Below are 20791 nucleotides of genomic sequence, written 5' to 3' on the forward strand. Positions count from 1 at the left end.
TTCGCACGAACTGAAGAATGCAAGAGGAGATGTACCATTAGAAAAGACAAAGCAGTCAACACCTTTGTTACAGAATCACCCCATGTTCAGGAGATACTTTAGAGCTTTGATCAGAATGATGAGCTATTTCCGGTCTCACAAAACTACGACAGGATCATCGTCATCTTCGCAAACAATGGACGAACATCATCATTCAGTTTTTTATTGACTTATGTTTCCAGGCGACGTTAGACAAAAGATCAAGTGTGATTTTGAGAAGCACATTAGGATTAGCACACACTGACCTGCAAAAACATCTTCTCAACGAGAAGATGAGGTCTGGAAGGGTAGATCTCCTGAGACTGAACAGAAAAAGATCTGTCAAACAAAGCAAAGCCAGGAGAAAAAAAAACACAATGGCATGTGAAACTAATTGTCGAGGTACAAAACATCTACTTAGCTGTGCCAGATAAGGCACTTCTTTTATTTTTGGTCGGCGCTGATGTGATGTGAATAAAATGTTGTCAAAGATACAACTTACAAAAGTGGAAATGTATTTGTTTGGACCGTTAGATGATGGAATCGGGAAACGGAAAAGAAAAAAAAACTTATGTTTGTAGATGGAGTCTTTATATAAATGACGTTAATTTGCATATGAGGCGAATAGTGGCTATAAAAAGGACAAATTTTGAAGGACAGACAGTTGATTTCTTAACAGCCGAGAAAGCATAGATATTGAGAGTTGGTGATGTGAATTAAGTTAAGGAGTTGGTACGAATTGCAGAGTTGGTGAGAAGGATGTCTGACATTTTTTTTTTTTTTTTTGCATTACATAAGACTTGACATGAATCTTATGATTGCTTGATTGTTGAACGAAATGAGAAGAGAAAGAAAGTACGAAAGGAGTGGAAGAAAATGAAAAACCATTTAAAAAAAAAAAAAAATTGTCTGGCATTTGAAATTTACCCATTTTTATTTTCAAACTGGAACCTTCCAAAAATAAAATAAATGAATCAGATCGAAGCTGATCTTGGACACAAGACGTAAAACCATTCAAATTTGACCTTTCAAATATGACCTTCAGGTTGGATATTCATTAAGGTTGTAGAAATGACAAAACTTCTGATTCGAAGTTTATAGATGTGTACACATATCAAATTGCATTGTTTATATTTTATTGACCTTCGACACAAGTGAAAACATTGAAAACCTTTGGTTCAAAGTTTATATACGTGTACACATGTCGAATTGCATTTTGTCCTGTCTTTTTACTGAGGTTCACAAATCAAAAGATGTTTTACTGAGGTTCACAAATCAAAAAAGGTTTCAGTAGAAAAAAAAGGATATTCACAATTTCAACATTCTATTTAGCACACTTTGCTTATAATCAACTCCCCAAACCTAAAAGAGACAAATTCAGGAAGTCTTCTCTTTAATAATCAAGTTTTAGTCTCAACCTTGCAATAATCAAAATAATCGTAGTCTAAACGTGATGCTTACTATGCACACCCCTGACCTATGCCATCATTGTCTTTTCATTATCTTTTTATGATCACTCCATCTAAGAAATTAGTTGACATTATTCAAACAGAAAACTTTAATGGATGAGCACGAATTCAAATCTATTTTTTTTTTTTTTTGGTAAAGAATGCAAGTTAATGAAATCAAATTTATTGACAAAAATAACAAAATGCAACAGACCATTTAAAAAGATGTGTGCATTTATATACAATTTGAATGTTTGTCGAAGGTGACTTGAAACCTGGATATGGTAGTCATCGTCATGACGACCTCATTTATTATGTTGTTTTAAGGAGAAGAAATACGGACAGAGAATTCTGCCTTTCTTCTCATGAGACAAACGTGCTTGTGATACATCTTTTGCTAAATCCGAGGGAGACTATTTGAAAAAAAGGGACAATTTTTTTTTTTTACTTTGTATTCTAGTGAATGTTGGCTGTAAGATTAGTAACAAATTGTGATGGCGAGATACAAAAGTTTCGTTGGATATGTGGTGTCAATATCTCAGAATCATCATTATGGAATTTCTCTACTCCAAATTGACACGCACGCTCGACTTTGTTACACAGTCTCTGTTGCTTTGGACATGTGATGAACGAATCAATCTATGTACCAAGTATGTTGTCCCTGATATCTGTCCTGGGAATAAACACTCTGTGTTACATCAGTCCCCTTTTTTGCTAGACCCTTCGATCGGAAACTGTTGTAGCAGAAATGAATTTTTCTTTATATTGTTTACAATTTACTGCATGTAAAATGCTAACATCCATTTTAGCACACTCTGCTTGTGGTTACAATGAACTTTCTGAACGTTAAAATAAAGGAGCAAAATACAAGATGTCCATTCCTTTGGATCAAGTTTTCTCCCTTGAATCTCTGTTAATCAGTGATACACATCTAACGGTTTGTTTCTGATACATTCATGGATCGACATACTTCAAAATGAGAAAAACAAATGTATACCATTTCAATTTTAACCTTAACCTTGCAATAATCAAAACAATCACAGTTGCATTTCAAACATAATGCTTATGCACACACCTGATCTATATCACGTGGGCATCTATCATTTTTATTCACTATCATACATTTTGCTGAGAACTCCAAAGTAATCTCATTGCATTATGATATTCATTTCGGTTCTAAAAATGAGTTTTTTTTATTTATGTAGTAACTGTTGTGAGAAAACCCGACACTTATTTTGATAAGTTTGCTTCATCTCACAAGAAATACTTATCTGAATTCATTACTACTTACCTCGATACTATTGCTGCAATTCAAAAAGTGACTATTATGAGGGAGTGGTATAGAATTATTGACAATACTTCATTCTTCTTTGTTTTTGCTCCTTGTAAAATTGGAATTGAATTCAGCTATTAAATTTACTAGCATGACCTGTGGAAATTCCACCGTTGTATCCTTTGTCGTATATTGTTAATGTGCTTTATTTGTCGTATATTGTTAATGTGCTTTATTTGTCGTATATTGTTAATGTGCTTGAAAAGAGTATGGGATGGAACATCTGGACACAGACTCCACAACATTATTGTATCATTTTTGTTCAAACTTAAAGGAGTCACTTGCATGCGAGCCACGTTGCATACAAGAAAGTCTATTGACCAGCACAGATCAAAGAAACCGTGACAAAGTTCAACTGTGGAATAATAATTCGATGGCTATCAAGATTAAAAGGCGCTTGAGGATAAGGTTTAATGAGATGAAAAGGTTGGGTGTTGAATGATGAAGACTATTATGAGAGGATTAAAAATAATGAAAGGAACAAAATTTGAATATATTCAATCAAGAGAAAGAATATCAATCTGAATATTTTGTGAGATTTTTTACATAATCGGATATAGAATAATAGAGTCACATTTTTTAAAAGCATTATTTCTCAAGGTTAATTTTGAAAATTAAAACAAAAGTATTACTGCATAATTTTATTAGTTCGGATTATTATGTATATATATATATATATTATATATTTCGGATTATTATGTGTATATATATATATATATATATATATATACATATTATATATTTCGGATTATTATGTATATATATATATATATATATATATATATATACATATTATATATTTCGGATTATTATGTATATATATATATATATATATATATATATATATATATATATATACATATTATATATTTCGGATTATTATGTATATATATATATATATATATATATATATATATATATATATACATATTATATATTTCGGATTATTATGTATATATATATATATATATATATATATATATGTCATATCATGTTACTATTAAAGTACGAGATGAGCCAAAGAAGCATTAGAATTTTCAGAGGAGTCATATTATAGGCTAATCTAAAGATAGACTTAATCAGTGCAAAACTGCTGCAAACCTCAAGCTTCCACTTCCCACTGTTAACCGAGTGATTGTCCAATTTATCAACAGGGGGAAATAAGCAATATTGTCAAGGTCCGTCATAACCGTCTTTACTATTGATAATGTACTTCTTTCATGACCAGGTTACTTTTCTTTTTATTTTATGGGTTGGATCAGGTATAAACACCACGTGATACAACTGAAATACAATGATGACTCAAGGTTGTGAGTAAAACAAGGATCAGTAATCTGAAAAATAAAGAAATAACTTCGAAACAGCCTCGACTAAGGCAAAAGATTGCTTCATATTTTTAAAGGTAAAAAAACGTTCTTTAAAAAAACAACAAAAAAAGCATATATCGTTTTATTTTTAAATTTCAGATTTTTATATTCAAAAACAAGGGATATATCGATTTTTGGCTTTATATATATTTATTTTATAACGATATTTAAAAAAATAAAGATAAATAAAAAATAAAACGATGCAATCCTATTTCTTATAATATACTGAGCATTTATTTTTTCAGTTAAAACAGTTTTTTGTTACAGCAAAGAAACCAGTATTAAAAAAAAAATACAAAAGGAAATTAAATTAAAAAATAAAAACACAAAATTGTGCTGCAAAAATGATTAATTCTACGAAACAAAACAAAAAACAACAATGTAGACATGCACATGAATTTACCGTTGATTGGTCCACATTCCCCACTGGTCCACATGGTAAGTGATTGTCCGACTGGAATGACAATCAAAAAATTAAAATTATTCAAGAAATAAATTATAAAAATTATCAAGACTTACATCAATCAATAGAATTTACTGATATTAATTTTAGTTTTTTTTTTTTAATAATAAACATTTTCTTAACATTCAATATATTTTGTTAACAATATTCAATATACACAGGCGGCAAAAAGAAAGTCTGCACAATGGAAAATTGTTATTTAAATGTAACTTTAGGACATTAATGCAACACAAATCCAACAGGAGCACAATGAACTAGTTATATTTAGTAGCATAGACCTTCTGTCATTTGACAGCCTGCAATCTTTTGGGAATTTCTTGAATTAGACTGCAGCAATACTCTGGGGAAAGGGCATCCCACTTTTCTTTAATTTTTGTCCAAAGTTCTTCCAAATTTGAAATTTTATCATTGCATAGCTGTTGCTTGATGTAATGCCATACGTTTTCGATAGGATTGAGGTCTGGAGATGGTGCAAGCCAATCCAAACACCATCTTCCAGAAACCTCTTGATATTGCCAGCTGTGTGAATGGAAGCATTGTCCTGCATGAAGATGGGATTATCATCTAAATTCCAATCAAAGTAGGGTAGAATATGCTCAGTCAACATATTAATGTACTTGGTCGAATTAATTCGACCTTGCAAGCAAACTATAGGCCCTGGACTATTGGTACTAATAATGCCCCAAACCAAAAGTGAACCTCCACCACCTTGTAGCGTTGAAACTGAGCACCTAGGATTAAATTTGTCTTTCCTCTGATGGACGTACTGCCTACCATCACTGCCTAGCCTATTGAACTTACTTTCGTCGCTAAAAAGCACTTTTGATGAAGATGAAGAGTCATGATCTTCATTGTATCTGACGAAGTCCAGGCGGCGCTTTCTGTTCTTTACAGAAACCATTGGCTTGCGTCTTTCAACATATCCTCGCAAATTAAATTTCTTTAATCTGTTCTTGACAGTAGAAACAGAGCATTTTTTAACAAGATTGCACTGTTGTTGGATTTGGGGAGCCATTTCAAATCTTTCTTGGGCTGCGGATCTTGATAGCATTGTCTTCCCTGTTAAAAGTAACTCTAGTATGACCAGATCTAGGGGCATCACGAACACTGCCGGGATTTTGATGCTTTTGCGCAGTCTTTTGTACCGTTTTCTCATCACATTTCAATCTGTGGCCGATTTCTCAATTGGATAAACCAAAAAGGTGGAGATTAATGAGCTCCTGATGATCACTAATAGAAAGTAATGGCATATGAACTAAAAGTTACATTGTATAACCTAGAACAACAACAATTACAATTAGAGATGCTTTGTTGCCTGTTGGTGGAAATTTTAGACTGATTTAGAGGTGATAATTTAAGCTGGTTTTAAGCGAATTTGTTGTGGACTTTCTTTTTGTCTCCTCAATTTGAAGTAAGTTTTTTAAATTGACGTGAACACTAGAATATTTCAATTAAAGGTCAAATATGAACAGGTAAAATTATAGAGGAATAAAACGCGAATCAAATGAGGTATAGTTTGTTTAAACAGTTACATTAAATTTAGCTTAAATTTGCAGTTTTTGGAAAAATTACAAGTGCGGACTTTCTTTTTGCTGGCACTGTATTTTGTTAACAATATTCAATATATTTTGTTAACAATATTTAATATATTTTGTTACGAAAGTGACTTTCTCCAAACAGAATATGAGCTAAATTTTCTTTAAATAGAACAAAAGGCTCTTTATTTTAAATTTTAGTAAATACTGATGGACATGGAATAAGTGCTTACATTAAAGATTGCTTTCCGTGTGGAAGGGATATCTCCAGAGAAGACCCTAATTTACCTTATATGTGCTTCCAGGTTGTACTTTCTTACACCACTACATTTATATTCTCTATCGCCCCACAACAGCAGAGTTACTATCCTTAAGAGCATATCTGAGAAAATTGACCACATCCTGTCTACTTATCCTTCAGCTAACATCCACATTTGTGGTGACTTTCAATGTCCACAATGCGGAATAGCTGACCCACTCTAACAGAACAGATGATGAGGGGGAGGTTCTGTCATGATTTTGCCATTGCCTATGGCCTCACCCAGATTGTCCACAAACCCACCCGAGTGCCCGATATTTCCGGTCAGTATGCTAGCCTTCTAGACATTTTTCTCACAACTTCCTCTGAGCTATGTTCAAGTTCCGTTCTGTCTTCTCTGGGATCTTCCGACCACGTGGTTGTATCAGTTAAGATAAAAACGAAATGCAATAAGTCTTCAGACGTACCTCTCCATCATACTGTATATCGATACTCTATGGCTGACTGGGATAGCTTCCGTACACTTATATCCGATCTACCACTGCATTCTATATTTAAAAAAGATGTGTCCTCCATAGTATCAGACCTGACTGAATGACTAATTGTAGGCATAGACCGATTCATACCATCCAAAAAATTCCAACAAAAACCTAACAGCCAGCCATGGTTCTCCCCAGAATGTGCTGCTGTCATCGCGTACAGAAATCACTTTTTCCATAGCTACCAACGTAATAGATGCACTGAGACTAAAGCTGCCTTCAGAACTGCCAGCAACCACTGCAAAAGAGTAATAAAAAATGCAAGAGAGCTATATGCTCAGTCCGTTAAATCCAAAGTAGCTGAGCAGCGGCTTGGTTCTCACCAGTTTTGGCAAATAGCAAACAGGATCCTGAACAGAAGCATGTGTTCTATCCCAACCATCATCAATGGACCTGAGGTCATCTCGTCAGCATCAGACAAGGCCAAACTATTTGCCAAGAACTTTGCAGCTAATTCTACCCTATGCGACGAAGGCCATCAACTCCCCGTATTTCTTCCTATAACGGACAACACGCTCTGCAACATACAAATATCTGTGCATGAGGTCGCCAAGCTAATCAAGAACCTTGATTCCAGTAAAGCAATTGGCCCTGACGGCATCCCAATTATAGTGTTAAAAAAGTTTCAACTAGAACTTGCCCCCATACTTACAAAACTGTTTAAGCGTTGCCTTAAAGAGAAGTGCTTCCCAACACCCTGGAAAACCTCATCAGTATGCCCTGTATTTAAGAATTCAGGTGATAAGTCCTCTCCCTCTCAGTACAGATCAATGTCTCCTGTGTGTTATGAGTAAGTTGCTGGAATCCATATTAAATAGAGAAGTAGTCAACCACCTCAGCAGAAATAACTTTCTTAGTGGCATGCAATATGGTTTCCGTTCTGCCAGATCTATAGCAGATGTGCTAACTTATATCTCATAGGATTAGCGAATCTCTTGACAAAGACTTCCTCTCTAGGGCAATTGTTCTCGACATATCAAAGGCCTTCGATAAGGTATGGCATAAGAGCCTACTTCACAAGATTTCCAGCTACGGTATTACTGGAAATGTTTTCTCGATCATAAAATCATTTTCCTCCGATAGGCTCATAAGAGTAGTGGTTGATGGGCAGAAATCAGAGGCCATCAATATTAATGCTGGAGTCCCTCAGGAGTCTATCCTAGGCCCAACTCTCTTTCTGATATATATCAATGATCTCCTAAAACACATACTTAAATCATTCGTTGACATCTATGCTGATAACACGACCATCTATGGCAACACGTCAAAGGCCGTAAATGACAAAGTTCTCTCAGATTCTCTCTCCTCTGATCTTGAGTGCGTGGTACAGTGGGGGAGGAGGTGGCTGGTTACTTTTAATGCATCTAAAACCAAACTCCTATCTTTACGTCATCAACGCTCTGATCCTCATCTGGCATCAATTGATATGGGTGGCTCTCGTCTAGGGGAAGCTCCATGTTTTGATAAACTTCTGGGCTTGACCTTTAATCCTGACCTGAAATGGAATATGTACATCAAGTCAGTTGCTAAAATCGCTGGAAAAATGGTAGGATCCTTCTACCACTCCAGAAGATATCTCACCCCTGATGCAATTCTCTATCTGTATAAAAGTCAAGTATGTCCAAGGATGGAGTACTGCTGCCACATCTGGGCAGGAGCTGCTAAAAACAACCTATCCTGCTTTGACAGAGTACAAAATAGGCTTTGTGGCCTAATGGGTGATTCTCTTTTCTCTTCCCTGCAACCTCTCTCCCACAGGAGAGACGTTGCAAGCCTGTCTGTTTTATCATTACTACCATGGCAGGTGCTCGTCTGAACTCCTATCTCTGGTCCGCCCTTGCCAATCTTAGCTGAAACCACTGTCAAAAATTTTCCCCACTCCTTATCTGTGCCAAAATCAAAATGTAGATTCCATGAACAAAGCTTCTTTCTTAGAAGTGCACGCCTGTGGAACTGTTCCGGTTACCTGTTTCTCACCTGACTACAACCTGGACGTCTTCAAGTCCAATGTGAACAGGTTCCTGATGAACTGCCTCCTTAAGTAAGACGCTTTATCAGATCTTCAAAACTAACATACTGTACATACAATAACCCTTATCCCCGAGTGGCTTCCGGGCCTTGATAAGTGGTGACTACCTTGTAAAAAAAAAAAAAAAAAGAAAGCTAACTTTAAGATGGTTGTTTTCTAAAGTTTGTACTGATTTTTAATGTCGATTTTCAAGTATTTTTCAAGGCTTTTAAAAGTTTTTTCAAGGCCTTCTACAGATAAAATTCAAGTTTTCAAAACAAAATTTGATATATAAACAATGATCTAATAAAAAAAACTTAATTGATAAGAAAACCCATTTTCATTTATCTTTATTTCATGAAGTAGTTTTACAGGTCACAGTTATTTACATGAACATAACACGCAACAAAACTGGTCAACTAAACTCACGACTTTGTAATCTTGTGATTATGATTCTTGTTTAAAGAATTTCTTTGAACTGAAGTTCAGTTATTTTTTTTCAAAGGCTGATTTTCTGAAGGCATTTGACTTTGTCAACAGATTCAAATGTTCAGAATTTTCCGCTTTCAGAACAAGGACATTTGCTAATGAAGTTAATGACAGTGTCATTTTTTTATTCTTATTTTCTTATTCAGTTTTTCTATCCGTTCAAAGTGACTTTCTCTTCAGTTTTTGTCTATCTCTTTTCTCTTCTAAGCACGTGTCATGCCTTTTGTCAAGCCATGAAGCATGAAACAATGAAGAGATTCGTTATTGGGAATTGATACACCCCGCCTGCTGTCTTGACCTGGTCACAGATGATCCTCTGTGCCACTACACTCTGATTCTTCATATTCTCCACCTCTGTTTCTTCATGGAAAATCCTCTCTCGATATTGGCCTGGGAGTAATGAGAGCACCAAAACAGTCTTCACAACTTCAAGCAGCTTGCCGTAACAAAGATCAGCCATGCAAGTTGTGAAAAGTTTTCAACGTCAACAAGATTTCTGCTTGAATCGTGTCTTTGAAGTGAAATCCAAAACAGAGTTTGGTTTATAGCTTATATCTGAAGTTCCAGTTTGTAGCAGGGCTGAAATTTCACACGTTGAGTTGGGTTAGGGTTAGTTGAAGTTAATGGTTTTGAAATCAAATTGTAACTTGCCGATTTCCAATATGTGCGTTCGTTCATTTTGTTTTTAATGCTAGTCATGTGAGATTTCAAGGCACTTTCACCCATTTTGTTCAAAACAAATGTCTTTTTTATATACGCAACAATATGCCAACAATCATATTTACATTCCCTGACCCACTTATATTTGGCCAACCAAGCGCGATTAAATATTATTTTCCCCATTGTGTACTGATCTATGCTGATTGTTTTACTTTTAAATTTTGAATTTCCAATATCGTGGATAAAAGAGTTATGTTCTTTTATCAAGAAACTACCCAATCGAGTAGTTTCAAGATAAAGGGACATAACTCAACAATAAAATGATGCAATTTCAGAACAATGTATTTAAATTTTATTTTCAGTATTTAAAAAAAAAATTGTATTTTTATTAATACTCAAAAATAATTTAATAATCTTTTGATTTTATGTTTAATATTTAGACACATTTTTATTGGACATAAAGAATACGATTTTCAAGGTATTTTTCATATTTTCAAGGATTCTTCAAGGAAATAATAAAAATAAGGCAATTTTCAAAGCAAAGTCAAAATTCAAGGACTTTTCAAGTTTGTACGAACCCTATTTTCAAGTCTGATATAAACAAGTTATTGTTGATCCGCCCTATTAAATAATCATATTTTGTCCAACAACCACTATGACGTTGTCTCACGATTCACCTAACATTTAACCTCTTATCCTAAACTGGCCATCAACATCAATCTGTATAACCTGTTAATAATTATAATATTCCTTTTGAAATGTCTGTCAGGGTGAATATTATTAAGAATATTATTAAGAACGCAAATATTTAGTAAAATTATTTGCCATTAGTTTAAAAAAAAAAATTTTTTTTATTGATATCAAATTAATCAGCAATCACCATCATTACTGATTATTTTTTTTTAATGTGGGTGAAAGGTGATAACGTATGTACAAACATGAAATGTTTTACGCATTATCATTTAGATGATCAATAAGGCTACATATCTCTGCCTGACAATGTAAGTATGAGCCAGTCTTATGTTGGCCTTACTTTTTCGTATCGTATCAAATATTTCCAAAATTATGCTGTGAAAAATTTGGATAACTCAAAAACTATTTTGAATTATGGTTACTTTTACCAAAGAGCATCAGATGCACGTGCAAAATTTAAAGTCAAGTGTTTAGTTTAGAAATGAAACCAAAATTATTGCAAAAGTGACTTTGGGAAGCAATGAAAGAACAATGTGCCAATGCGAGAACCAAATGGCGCAAAGCAAGAATTGAAGCACATGCTCCCACATAAAGTCTCACTCTCCCTAATGGATCACTTTAAATTATGCCGCTAATATTATGCTGATTTGTCCGTCACAAATACAAATAGGCAAAAGTTTATGGAACTAGCAATAATTGTAAGAGTAAAATAGCCGCAGCCAAGAGAATGCATTCCCAAGTGATCAAAGAACATATAGAAAACATGTAGAAAATAGGAAATTTTGATTTCTGGGAAATTTATAACAGTGTCATGAATAATAAATTATAACAGTTTTTTTTTTATTATTATTCAATTTTCACCCCAAACAAGGCACAGCGCCACTTTGAAGCAGGGGGCTACTATTAGGGACTTAATTAGTGGGGTCATTATGAAGGGAAATGAATAGAAAGATGTTTGTTAACATTACACTTGAACTTCTGCACATCAGTGCAGTTGGGAAAGCAGAATCCCGGAAGGGAGTTCCAAAGACCTCCAGTTCTGGGGAAGAAACTATTGGAGTAAAAGGCTTTCTTGCACCTAGGGATCTCTACTGTAAAGGGATGAGACTTAGTAGCTTGTCGGGTTTGTCGGGGGTAGTTACGTCGGGGAGGTACAAGTGTTTGCAGTTCGTCAGAGCATTCACCATTGAAGTATTTGTAGAACAGGCAGAGGGATGCAACATCTCATCGATGGGACAGAGGTTGAAGCCTAGATGACAGTTCAGGGCCTATCAGGTTGGCGACTCTCTTTTGAACCCTATCCAGGAGTGAGAGACAGTTTTCCCCTCATATCTGTTATAGAGAGTGGTGTCATCGGCAAATATACCCATCTCCGAAACAATTTTATCAGGGAGGTCGTTTATGAATATCAGGAATAATAGAGGTCCAAGGATAGACCCCTGAGGTACTCCCGCATTTATGTCGTATTGTTTGGATGTATGACCGTCGAGGACAACTTTGATTTTTCTATTACTTAAGAAGGATTTAATTACATTATGAATTCTTCCAGTGATTCCATATGATCTAATTTTCCTTAGAAGACCATCGTGCCATACCCTGTCAAAAGCCTTAGATATATCGAGGGCCACCACTCTACCCTCCCCTGTTTTATCCAATGAACGGTATATACGTTCAGAAACTACAGTTAAGATATCTGCTGTTGAATGAGCTTGCCTGAATCCATATTGTTTGTCAGTCAGGAGTTTAGCAGCTGTTAGGTGCTGGACTAGGGCTTGATTAACTAAGGACTCAAATATTTTGGCGAAAAGCGGGAGGAGGCTAATGGGGCGATAATTTAGTGGGTCAGTTCTTTCACCAGAATTCTTGAAGACTGGTACCACAGATCGGTTTTCCAGCAGTCGGGAAAACAAGATTCGTTAAGGCATTTATTGTAAAGTTTGGACAGAACTGGAGCAACCTCGGCAGAGCATTTTTTTAATAGCACAGCCGGGATGAGATCTGGTCCACATGCTTTTGAGGTGTCTAGGTTTTTTATAATAGCATGTACCTGAGAAGGGGTGATTTTCAAATCGTCTAGTGAGGCGTCTGTTCGCAGAGGAAAATCAGGGAGTGAGTGGTGTACCGAGTTCAGTGTGGAGTTTGAGGCAAACCGACTGGCAAGCAGATTAGCCTTGTCAGTTGCCGTGCAAGCAACCTCAGGATCGTTTGATAGTGGGGGAATAGTTGACTGTCCATTATTTACTACACTGTTGTAGATTTTCCAAAAATCCCGGGTTCCTAATTTCTGTGCTTCGATGCGTTTTCTGGTGGTTTCAGAGTAATCTGTCTTAGCTGTCTCTATCACTCTCTTACAATTATTTCTAGCTTCTATAAACTTCTGTTTATTTGAGCTGGACTTATGTCGGTTGAATCTGCAGAACGCATGCTGCCTTTGACAAAGGGCAGCTGCACAAGCAGAAGTAAACCATTGGGGGGAGTGGGGCTTGCTATAGAATTTCCGTGCGGGAACATGTGCTTCAATTGCAGTTTTGAACCATTCAGTGGTCTCATTTGCACACTGTTCCGCTGGAAGAGTAAAGATATTTTGCCATGGGGCATCTCTGATGAGCTCTCTGATGGCTTCCCAATCAGCGTTTTTGTAATACCTCGTTGTTTTGAGTAGTGGGTCTTCAGTTTTAGGGCGAGAATTTAGGCTTATTTCTACCATTATCAAAGCGTGATCAGCATTCCCGAGTGGGCTGTGGGCATTTGTTGTACAGTCATTGGGAACCGTTGTCAGAAAGAGATCTAGAAGTGAGGCATGTTGATTTTGCTGGTCTGGGAAACGTGTCGGAAATGTAACCAACAGTGTCATGAAAATTAAATTCATAACAGTGTCATGAATAATAAATTTATAACAGTGTCATGAATAATAAATTTGTAACAGTGTCATGAATAATAAATTCATAACAGTGTCATGAATAATAAATTTATAACAGTGTCATGAATAATAAATTTGCAACAGTGTCATGAATAATAAATTTATAACAGTGTCATGAATAATAAATTTATAACAGTGTCATGAATAATAAATTTATAACAGTGTCATGAATAATAAATTTATAACAGTGTCATGAATAATAAATTTATAACAGTGTCATGAATAATAAATTTATAACAGTGTCATGAATAATAAATTTATAACAGTGTCATGAATAATAAATTTGTAACAGTGTCATGAATAATAAATTTGTAACAGTGTCATGAATAATAAATTCATAACAGTGTCATGAATAATAAATTTATAACAGTGTCATGAATAATAAATTTATAACAGTGTCATGAATAATAAATTTATAACAGTGTCATGAATAATAAATTTGTAACAGTGTCATGAATAATAAATTTATAACAGTGTCATGAATAATAAATTTATAACAGTGTCATGAATAATAAATTTATAACAGTGTCATGAATAATAAATTTATAACAGTGTCATGAATAATAAATTTATAACAGTGTCATGAATAATAAATTTATAACAGTGTCATGAATAATAAATTTATAACAGTGTCATGAATAATAAATTTATAACAGTGTCATGAATAATAAATTCATAACAGTGTCATGAATAATAAATTCATAACAGTGTCATGAATAATAAATTCATAACAGTGTCATGAATAATAAATTTATAACAGTGTCATGAATAATAAATTTATAACAGTGTCATGAATAATAAATTTATAACAGTGTCATGAATAATAAATTTATAACAGTGTCATGAATAATAAATTTATAACAGTGTCATGAATAATAAATTTATAACAGTGTCATGAATAATAAATTTATAACAGTGTCATGAATAATAAATTTATAACAGTGTCATGAATAATAAATTCATAACAGTGTCATGAATAATAAATTCATAACAGTGTCATGAATAATAAATTCATAACAGTGTCATGAATAATAAATTTATAACAGTGTCATGAATAATAAATTTATAACAGTGTCATGAATAATAAATTTATAACAGTGTCATGAATAATAAATTTATAACAGTGTCATGAATAATAAATTCATAACAGTGTCATGAATAATAAATTTATAACAGTGTCATGAATAATAAATTTATAACAGTGTCATGAATAATAAATTCATAACAGTGTCATGAATAATAAATTCATAACAGTGTCATGAATAATAAATTCATAACAGTGTCATGAATAATAAATTTATAACAGTGTCATGAATAATAAATTTATAACAGTGTCATGAATAATAAATTTATAACAGTGTCATGAATAATAAATTCATAACAGTGTCATGAATAATAAATTCATAACAGTGTCATGAATAATAAATTCATAACAGTGTCATGAATAATAAATTCATAACAGTGTCATGAATAATAAATTTATAACAGTGTCATGAATAATAAATTTATAACAGTGTCATGAATAATAAATTTATAACAGTGTCATGAATAATAAATTTATAACAGTGTCATGAATAATAAATCTATAACAGTGTCATGAATAATAAATCTATAACAGTGTCATGAATAATAAATTTATAACAGTGTCATGAATAATAAATTCATAACAGTGTCATGAATAATAAATTCATAACAGTGTCATGAATAATAAATTTATAACAGTGTCATGAATAATAAATTTATAACAGTGTCATGAATAATAAATTTATAACAGTGTCATGAATAATAAATTTATAACAGTGTCATGAATAATAAATTTATAACAGTGTCATGAATAATAAATTTATAACAGTGTCATGAATAATAAATTTGTAACAGTGTCATGAATAATAAATTCATAACAGTGTCATGAATAATAAATTTATAACAGTGTCATGAATAATAAATTCATAACAGTGTCATGAATAATAAATTTATAACAGTGTCATGAATAATAAATTTATAACAGTGTCATGAATAATAAATTTATAACAGTGTCATGAATAATAAATTTGTAACAGTGTCATGAATAATAAATTCATAACAGTGTCATGAATAATAAATTTATAACAGTGTCATGAATAATAAATTTATAACAGTGTCATGAATAATAAATTCATAACAGTGTCATGAATAATAAATTTATAACAGTGTCATGAATAATAAATTTATAACAGTGTCATGAATAATAAATTCATAACAGTGTCATGAATAATAAATTTATAACAGTGTCATGAATAATAAATTCATAACAGTGTCATGAATAATAAATTTATAACAGTGTCATGAATAATAAATTTATAACAGTGTCATGAATAATAAATTTATAACAGTGTCATGAATAATAAATTTTTAACAGTGTCATGAATAATAAATTTATAACAGTGTCATGAATAATGGACAATCAACAATCTCCCAAGCATCCAACAACCATGACGTCCCTTGCATGGTGACTGAGAAAGCTGACCACTTACCTGGCAATTTGTCTCCAACTCCACCTTAGACCCCTCAAACTTCTCCCTCTCAAATTTCCCTTCACAAACAGAAACCACGCTTGTAAATTGGAAAATCACCACTTTTCATATCTGACATCATAAAAGACTGAGACACCTCCAAAGCATGTGGGCCTGATCTCATTTCCATTATACAAATAAAATAATGCTCAGCTGAGCCTGTTCTACTGCAGATATTTTAACCATCATGTCTGAGTACCTATACCATGCACTGGATAAGAGGAATCTAGAGCTGTAGCTCTTGATATATTCGAAAAGAGAAAACTCCAGGTTGTCCTTGATAGTTATACATCTAAACAACAACATATTAATGCAGATGTGCCCCAGATGTTGATCCGTGGTCCTTTATTATTCCTGATCTTTATAAATGACCCTGATCTATTCGGGTTTGAGATGGGTATATTCGTTGACGACAAGGGTAAAACGAATGTACACATATCCAAAGCAATGGTAGAAACCCCAGAAAACGATCTTTAGAGATTTAGATGATATAAATCAATTAAGACTGATGGTGGAAAGAAACGAAATTCCAATGGAACTTCGAATAGAATGTTCCACAAATAGTGAATTATCGATGACAGTAGCATCAAAACGTATAACTATTCTGAAAAAAAAAAAAAAAAAAAAAAGTTATTAATAAGAAGAAAAAAAAAAACTACACTAAGATGATAAGCAAAATAAAAATGAACAAATTTCGCTCAGGGGAAGGTTTTTTGAAATGGAAGAACCTAGTGTTAAGCTCTCATCCATTATAAATATGATTACACAGCGAAATACCAGTTTTTATAGTATGGACCTTTGATATTTATACCTTTATCACTAAACTTTATTGATTGATTCATTGTGTGTTTCTATTAGTCTTTATCACGTGGGACTACTAACGCAATTGTTGGTATCCAATTTTCATGATACAAACATTTTAACAGATGATAAACAGGACAGAGATTTAGATGATAGAAATCAATTAAGACTCCGATGGTGCAAACAAAAATTAAATTCCGATGGAAGAGCTATAGGTGTATCAGAAATTTGGGGGAATTTTTGGGTTGCTTATTTTCTGTACGGAATATACTTCCAAAATAAACTATTAAAGTTGTTTAAAAAATAATAGAAATATTTTTTATTTAAAAAAAAAAACAGTGTTTATAAGATGCTGGCGTACCTTCATGCAGCCATTTTTTACGTAATGAAATCCATTGAATTTTACGAGTTAAATATTTTTCAATTTTTAAACTTTAAAAATCTATCAACATTTTTCTATTGGTTCAATTTTTACGATATTTTCAAGGTCAATGTGAAATTTTATGCTCTTTCTAATAAACCGAATATACAAACGTTATTTTTAAATTCCCCCCCCCATTTTGAAATGTCTATTAAAAATGAAATAATTTATGTACCAAAATTTTATACATCAAAATTGAAGAGAAAAGACCAATAAATAAAATATTCTAATTTAAAACAAAAAAATAGTTTTTGGAAATTTACCTGTAAAGTCCAAAGTGTAAAACCTTTTTTTTTTTTAAAAACCACATTAATTTTTTTTTTTTTTAATGAAAGCTCATGTTATGCTTACATCGTCAAGGAAATACCGGAGGATGACGGCAATTTTTTCTATTTCATTCAATGTTTTCTCTTTTTAGATATTAAAAAAAAAATTTTTTTTAAATTCAGTCGATAAAGAAGCATTAAAATATATCAATCAAAAACTCGTAATTCATTAAGAGAAAAAAAAAAATCGGTCAACTGAATTTTTTGTTTTAGGGGAAAACTTATAAGTGTGTGTGTGTGTGTGTTTTTAACTACGGAAGACCAAAAATACTACTTTTGGTTTAAAGCCCGCATTAAAAAGACATGAATTATGTCCCTTTAAGGCACCGGTATATAAAGGCGAATAAAAATCAGACTTGTCACCCTTTCTTTGAGCAGTTAAAAAAAGTGTGAGTTTGCGTTTTTTTTAATCCTTGTTTAAAAAAGTATTTTGTTTAAAAAGGACATGGAATATAAGTATAAATATGGATAAATTCTTAACAATGAACAATTGAACTACTCATCGAATAGTAGTTTTTATAGGTAAGTGATTTTTGGAATTTATATATATTTTAATAATCGAAGGAAATAAAATTTCGTTTATTTTCATTAAATCTTTTTTTAAAGAAAACCGATTTAAAAACAAATATTGCATAATTTGCTATTAAACCTGTTATGTTTGTAAATTTTGGTCTTTGCCCCTTTAATTAAAAAAAAAAATAGGGTTTGAATTTCATTTTTCAAGAAGTTATAAGCTTCGAAAGGCAGTAAGTCTAAATATTCCAGTGTTTACCGCAAATTTTTACTGACGATTTCTGATACTGCTAGAAGAGCTATACATTTAAAATAGAACATTCCAAAAATACTGAAGTATCGATGGCAGTAAATTCAAAGCCTAAAAATGATCCAAGAAGAAGCTAAACTGCCGTTAATTAAAAAAAAAAAAAAAAAAAAAAAGACGGGTAACAAAAAAAAAAAAAAAGAACTACGTTTGGACAAAAGCAGCTAATCACCCCACAACACACACCTACAACACCCGAGCCACGCGGGGTACCCCCCGCTAGTCTATATATATATATATATATATATATATATATATATATAAAAGCCAAAATGTGTATGTGTGTGCACTTTTCATGTATGTCCAGTAAAGGCTTTTTTCGGGGTGGTTCTCAGGTTGATCGCTCATTCTTATAACTTTTTATATACTGTCTAAATTATAATATCTATGAGTTACGAAGGGAGGTCGTGTCTATCTTTGATTTGGCCGACTTTTACATGCTATTTTCGAGATTCTTTTCACTTGCGTCTGTTTCGCTTTTTAGTATAAAAGTGAAACTGAATCTGTAGCATCTCTCATAACAGGGATGTCTAGAAAACAATAAAGTTTGATCAATGCAGGAGAAACTTCTTATATCAGACAATTGCAATTCATTGGGATACTCCTTTTTATAGGGAGCTGGTTCCCCCTCCCCAACATCTTGGGAAAACAAACAGCCAAAGTTGGGGGAAGAAAAAAAAAAAAACAGCCAAAGGTTCACTTCCATACACCCTCACCGGCAAAGGTTCACTTCCATACACCCTCACCGGCAAAGGTTCACTTCCATACACCCTCACCGGCAAAGGTTCACTTTCATACACCCTCACCGGCAAAGGTTCACTTCCATACACCCTCACCGGCAAAGGTTCACTTCCATACACCCTCACCGGCAAAGGTTCACTTCCATACACCCTCACCGGCAAAGGTTCACTTCCATACACCCTCACCGGCAAAGGTTCACTTCCATACACCCTCACCGGCAAAGGTTCACTTCCATACATCACGCTGCAAACACGTGCCTGATAGACATGTAGTGGATTGCAATCTCACTGGTGAGAAGAATGAGAGTTCCTACCTACAACTCAAAAGACAACTCAAACGACTTGCAAAGAGACATAATGAACAAACTACAACCTTATTACAGTCACTTGTCTTAATTATGTGGTAACACTCTGCTATTTAGTAATTACAAAAGTTCTTTGAATCTGAATAATATTTTGAAATATAAAGAAAAAAAAAGGAATCTGAAGGCATAAAATTCTTAACACATCATGGGCAGAAAAAAAAAATAACCAATACAAAATTGCTTCAGTCAAGAAAGTTAAAAAATGCTCAATCATTTTTGTTTAAAAATTGAATGTGTTTACATAATACACATGTAAAAATGCACAAATTTATATTATTTTACTGTTCTCATCTTGAGAATTATTTTCAATGTTTCGACCGATGCAACCTCTGACCTTCTTCAGGTGTACCTTGTTAAACTCCGAGTCTGTGATGTAGCAGATATAGTTCAGAAAATTCAGTTCTAAGTTACATTCTTCTAAAAGTTGAAGGTTCAATCCCGAGTGTGGGCAACACTTAAAATACAATTGAGAATTACTTAGGATTTCTAACCAGTCATGGCTGACGGAATGAGAGCATGCTCCCCTTCATAGATTAAATAAAGGATTCCATTTGAAATTCCACGCAGATTCCCAAGTTTCAGAGAAAGATTTCTTATGTTTGACAAAAGACACTTGAAGAAACATTATGAAAATAACACTGAAGATGAGAACAGTAATACAAAGAATCAAATAATATAAATAATCAATCCTCATCTCAAAAATTCAAAAACTATGTATGAAACAGAGGCATCCATCATCATCATCATCATCATCATCATCAAACAAGTGCATTTCAATTTGCATAAGTGGATTCTTGTCATCACAAAAAATAAGATTTTATCAAGCAGAATGCTCTGCATGATGGCTAAGATATGGCGTACACTTCACTCTTTTCCATCGTGGACCCGCATGATGGCTGCTACAAATTCAGTTGAATTTCCAGTCAAAAATGTGTTGTCTTATGTTACATGCCAAGAGACTAGTTGCCTTCAAAATGTCGCGCATCCCACCTTACAATGAACTCTTCCTCTTACTGTAAAGACCAGGAGAATAT

General features: G+C 33.2%; 1 protein-coding gene across 2 annotated transcripts in view; it reads right to left on the minus strand.

The window, feature by feature from the left end:
• Positions 1-20791, minus strand: part of LOC145296652 (GTP-binding protein Di-Ras2-like) — a 563663-nt gene that overhangs the window by 392507 nt on the left and 150365 nt on the right. For both annotated transcript variants that reach the window (XM_080142586.1, XM_080142589.1), the window contains exon 4: positions 4570-4620. In XM_080142586.1, coding sequence (XP_079998712.1) covers positions 4570-4620 — 51 coding nt within the window. The remainder of the gene's footprint in view (positions 1-4569; positions 4621-20791) is intronic.

Source organism: Euprymna scolopes, chromosome 17, assembly GCF_053919585.1.
Source record: "Euprymna scolopes isolate OS-2025 chromosome 17, ASM5391958v1, whole genome shotgun sequence".
Lineage (NCBI taxonomy): Eukaryota > Metazoa > Mollusca > Cephalopoda > Sepiida > Sepiolidae > Euprymna > Euprymna scolopes.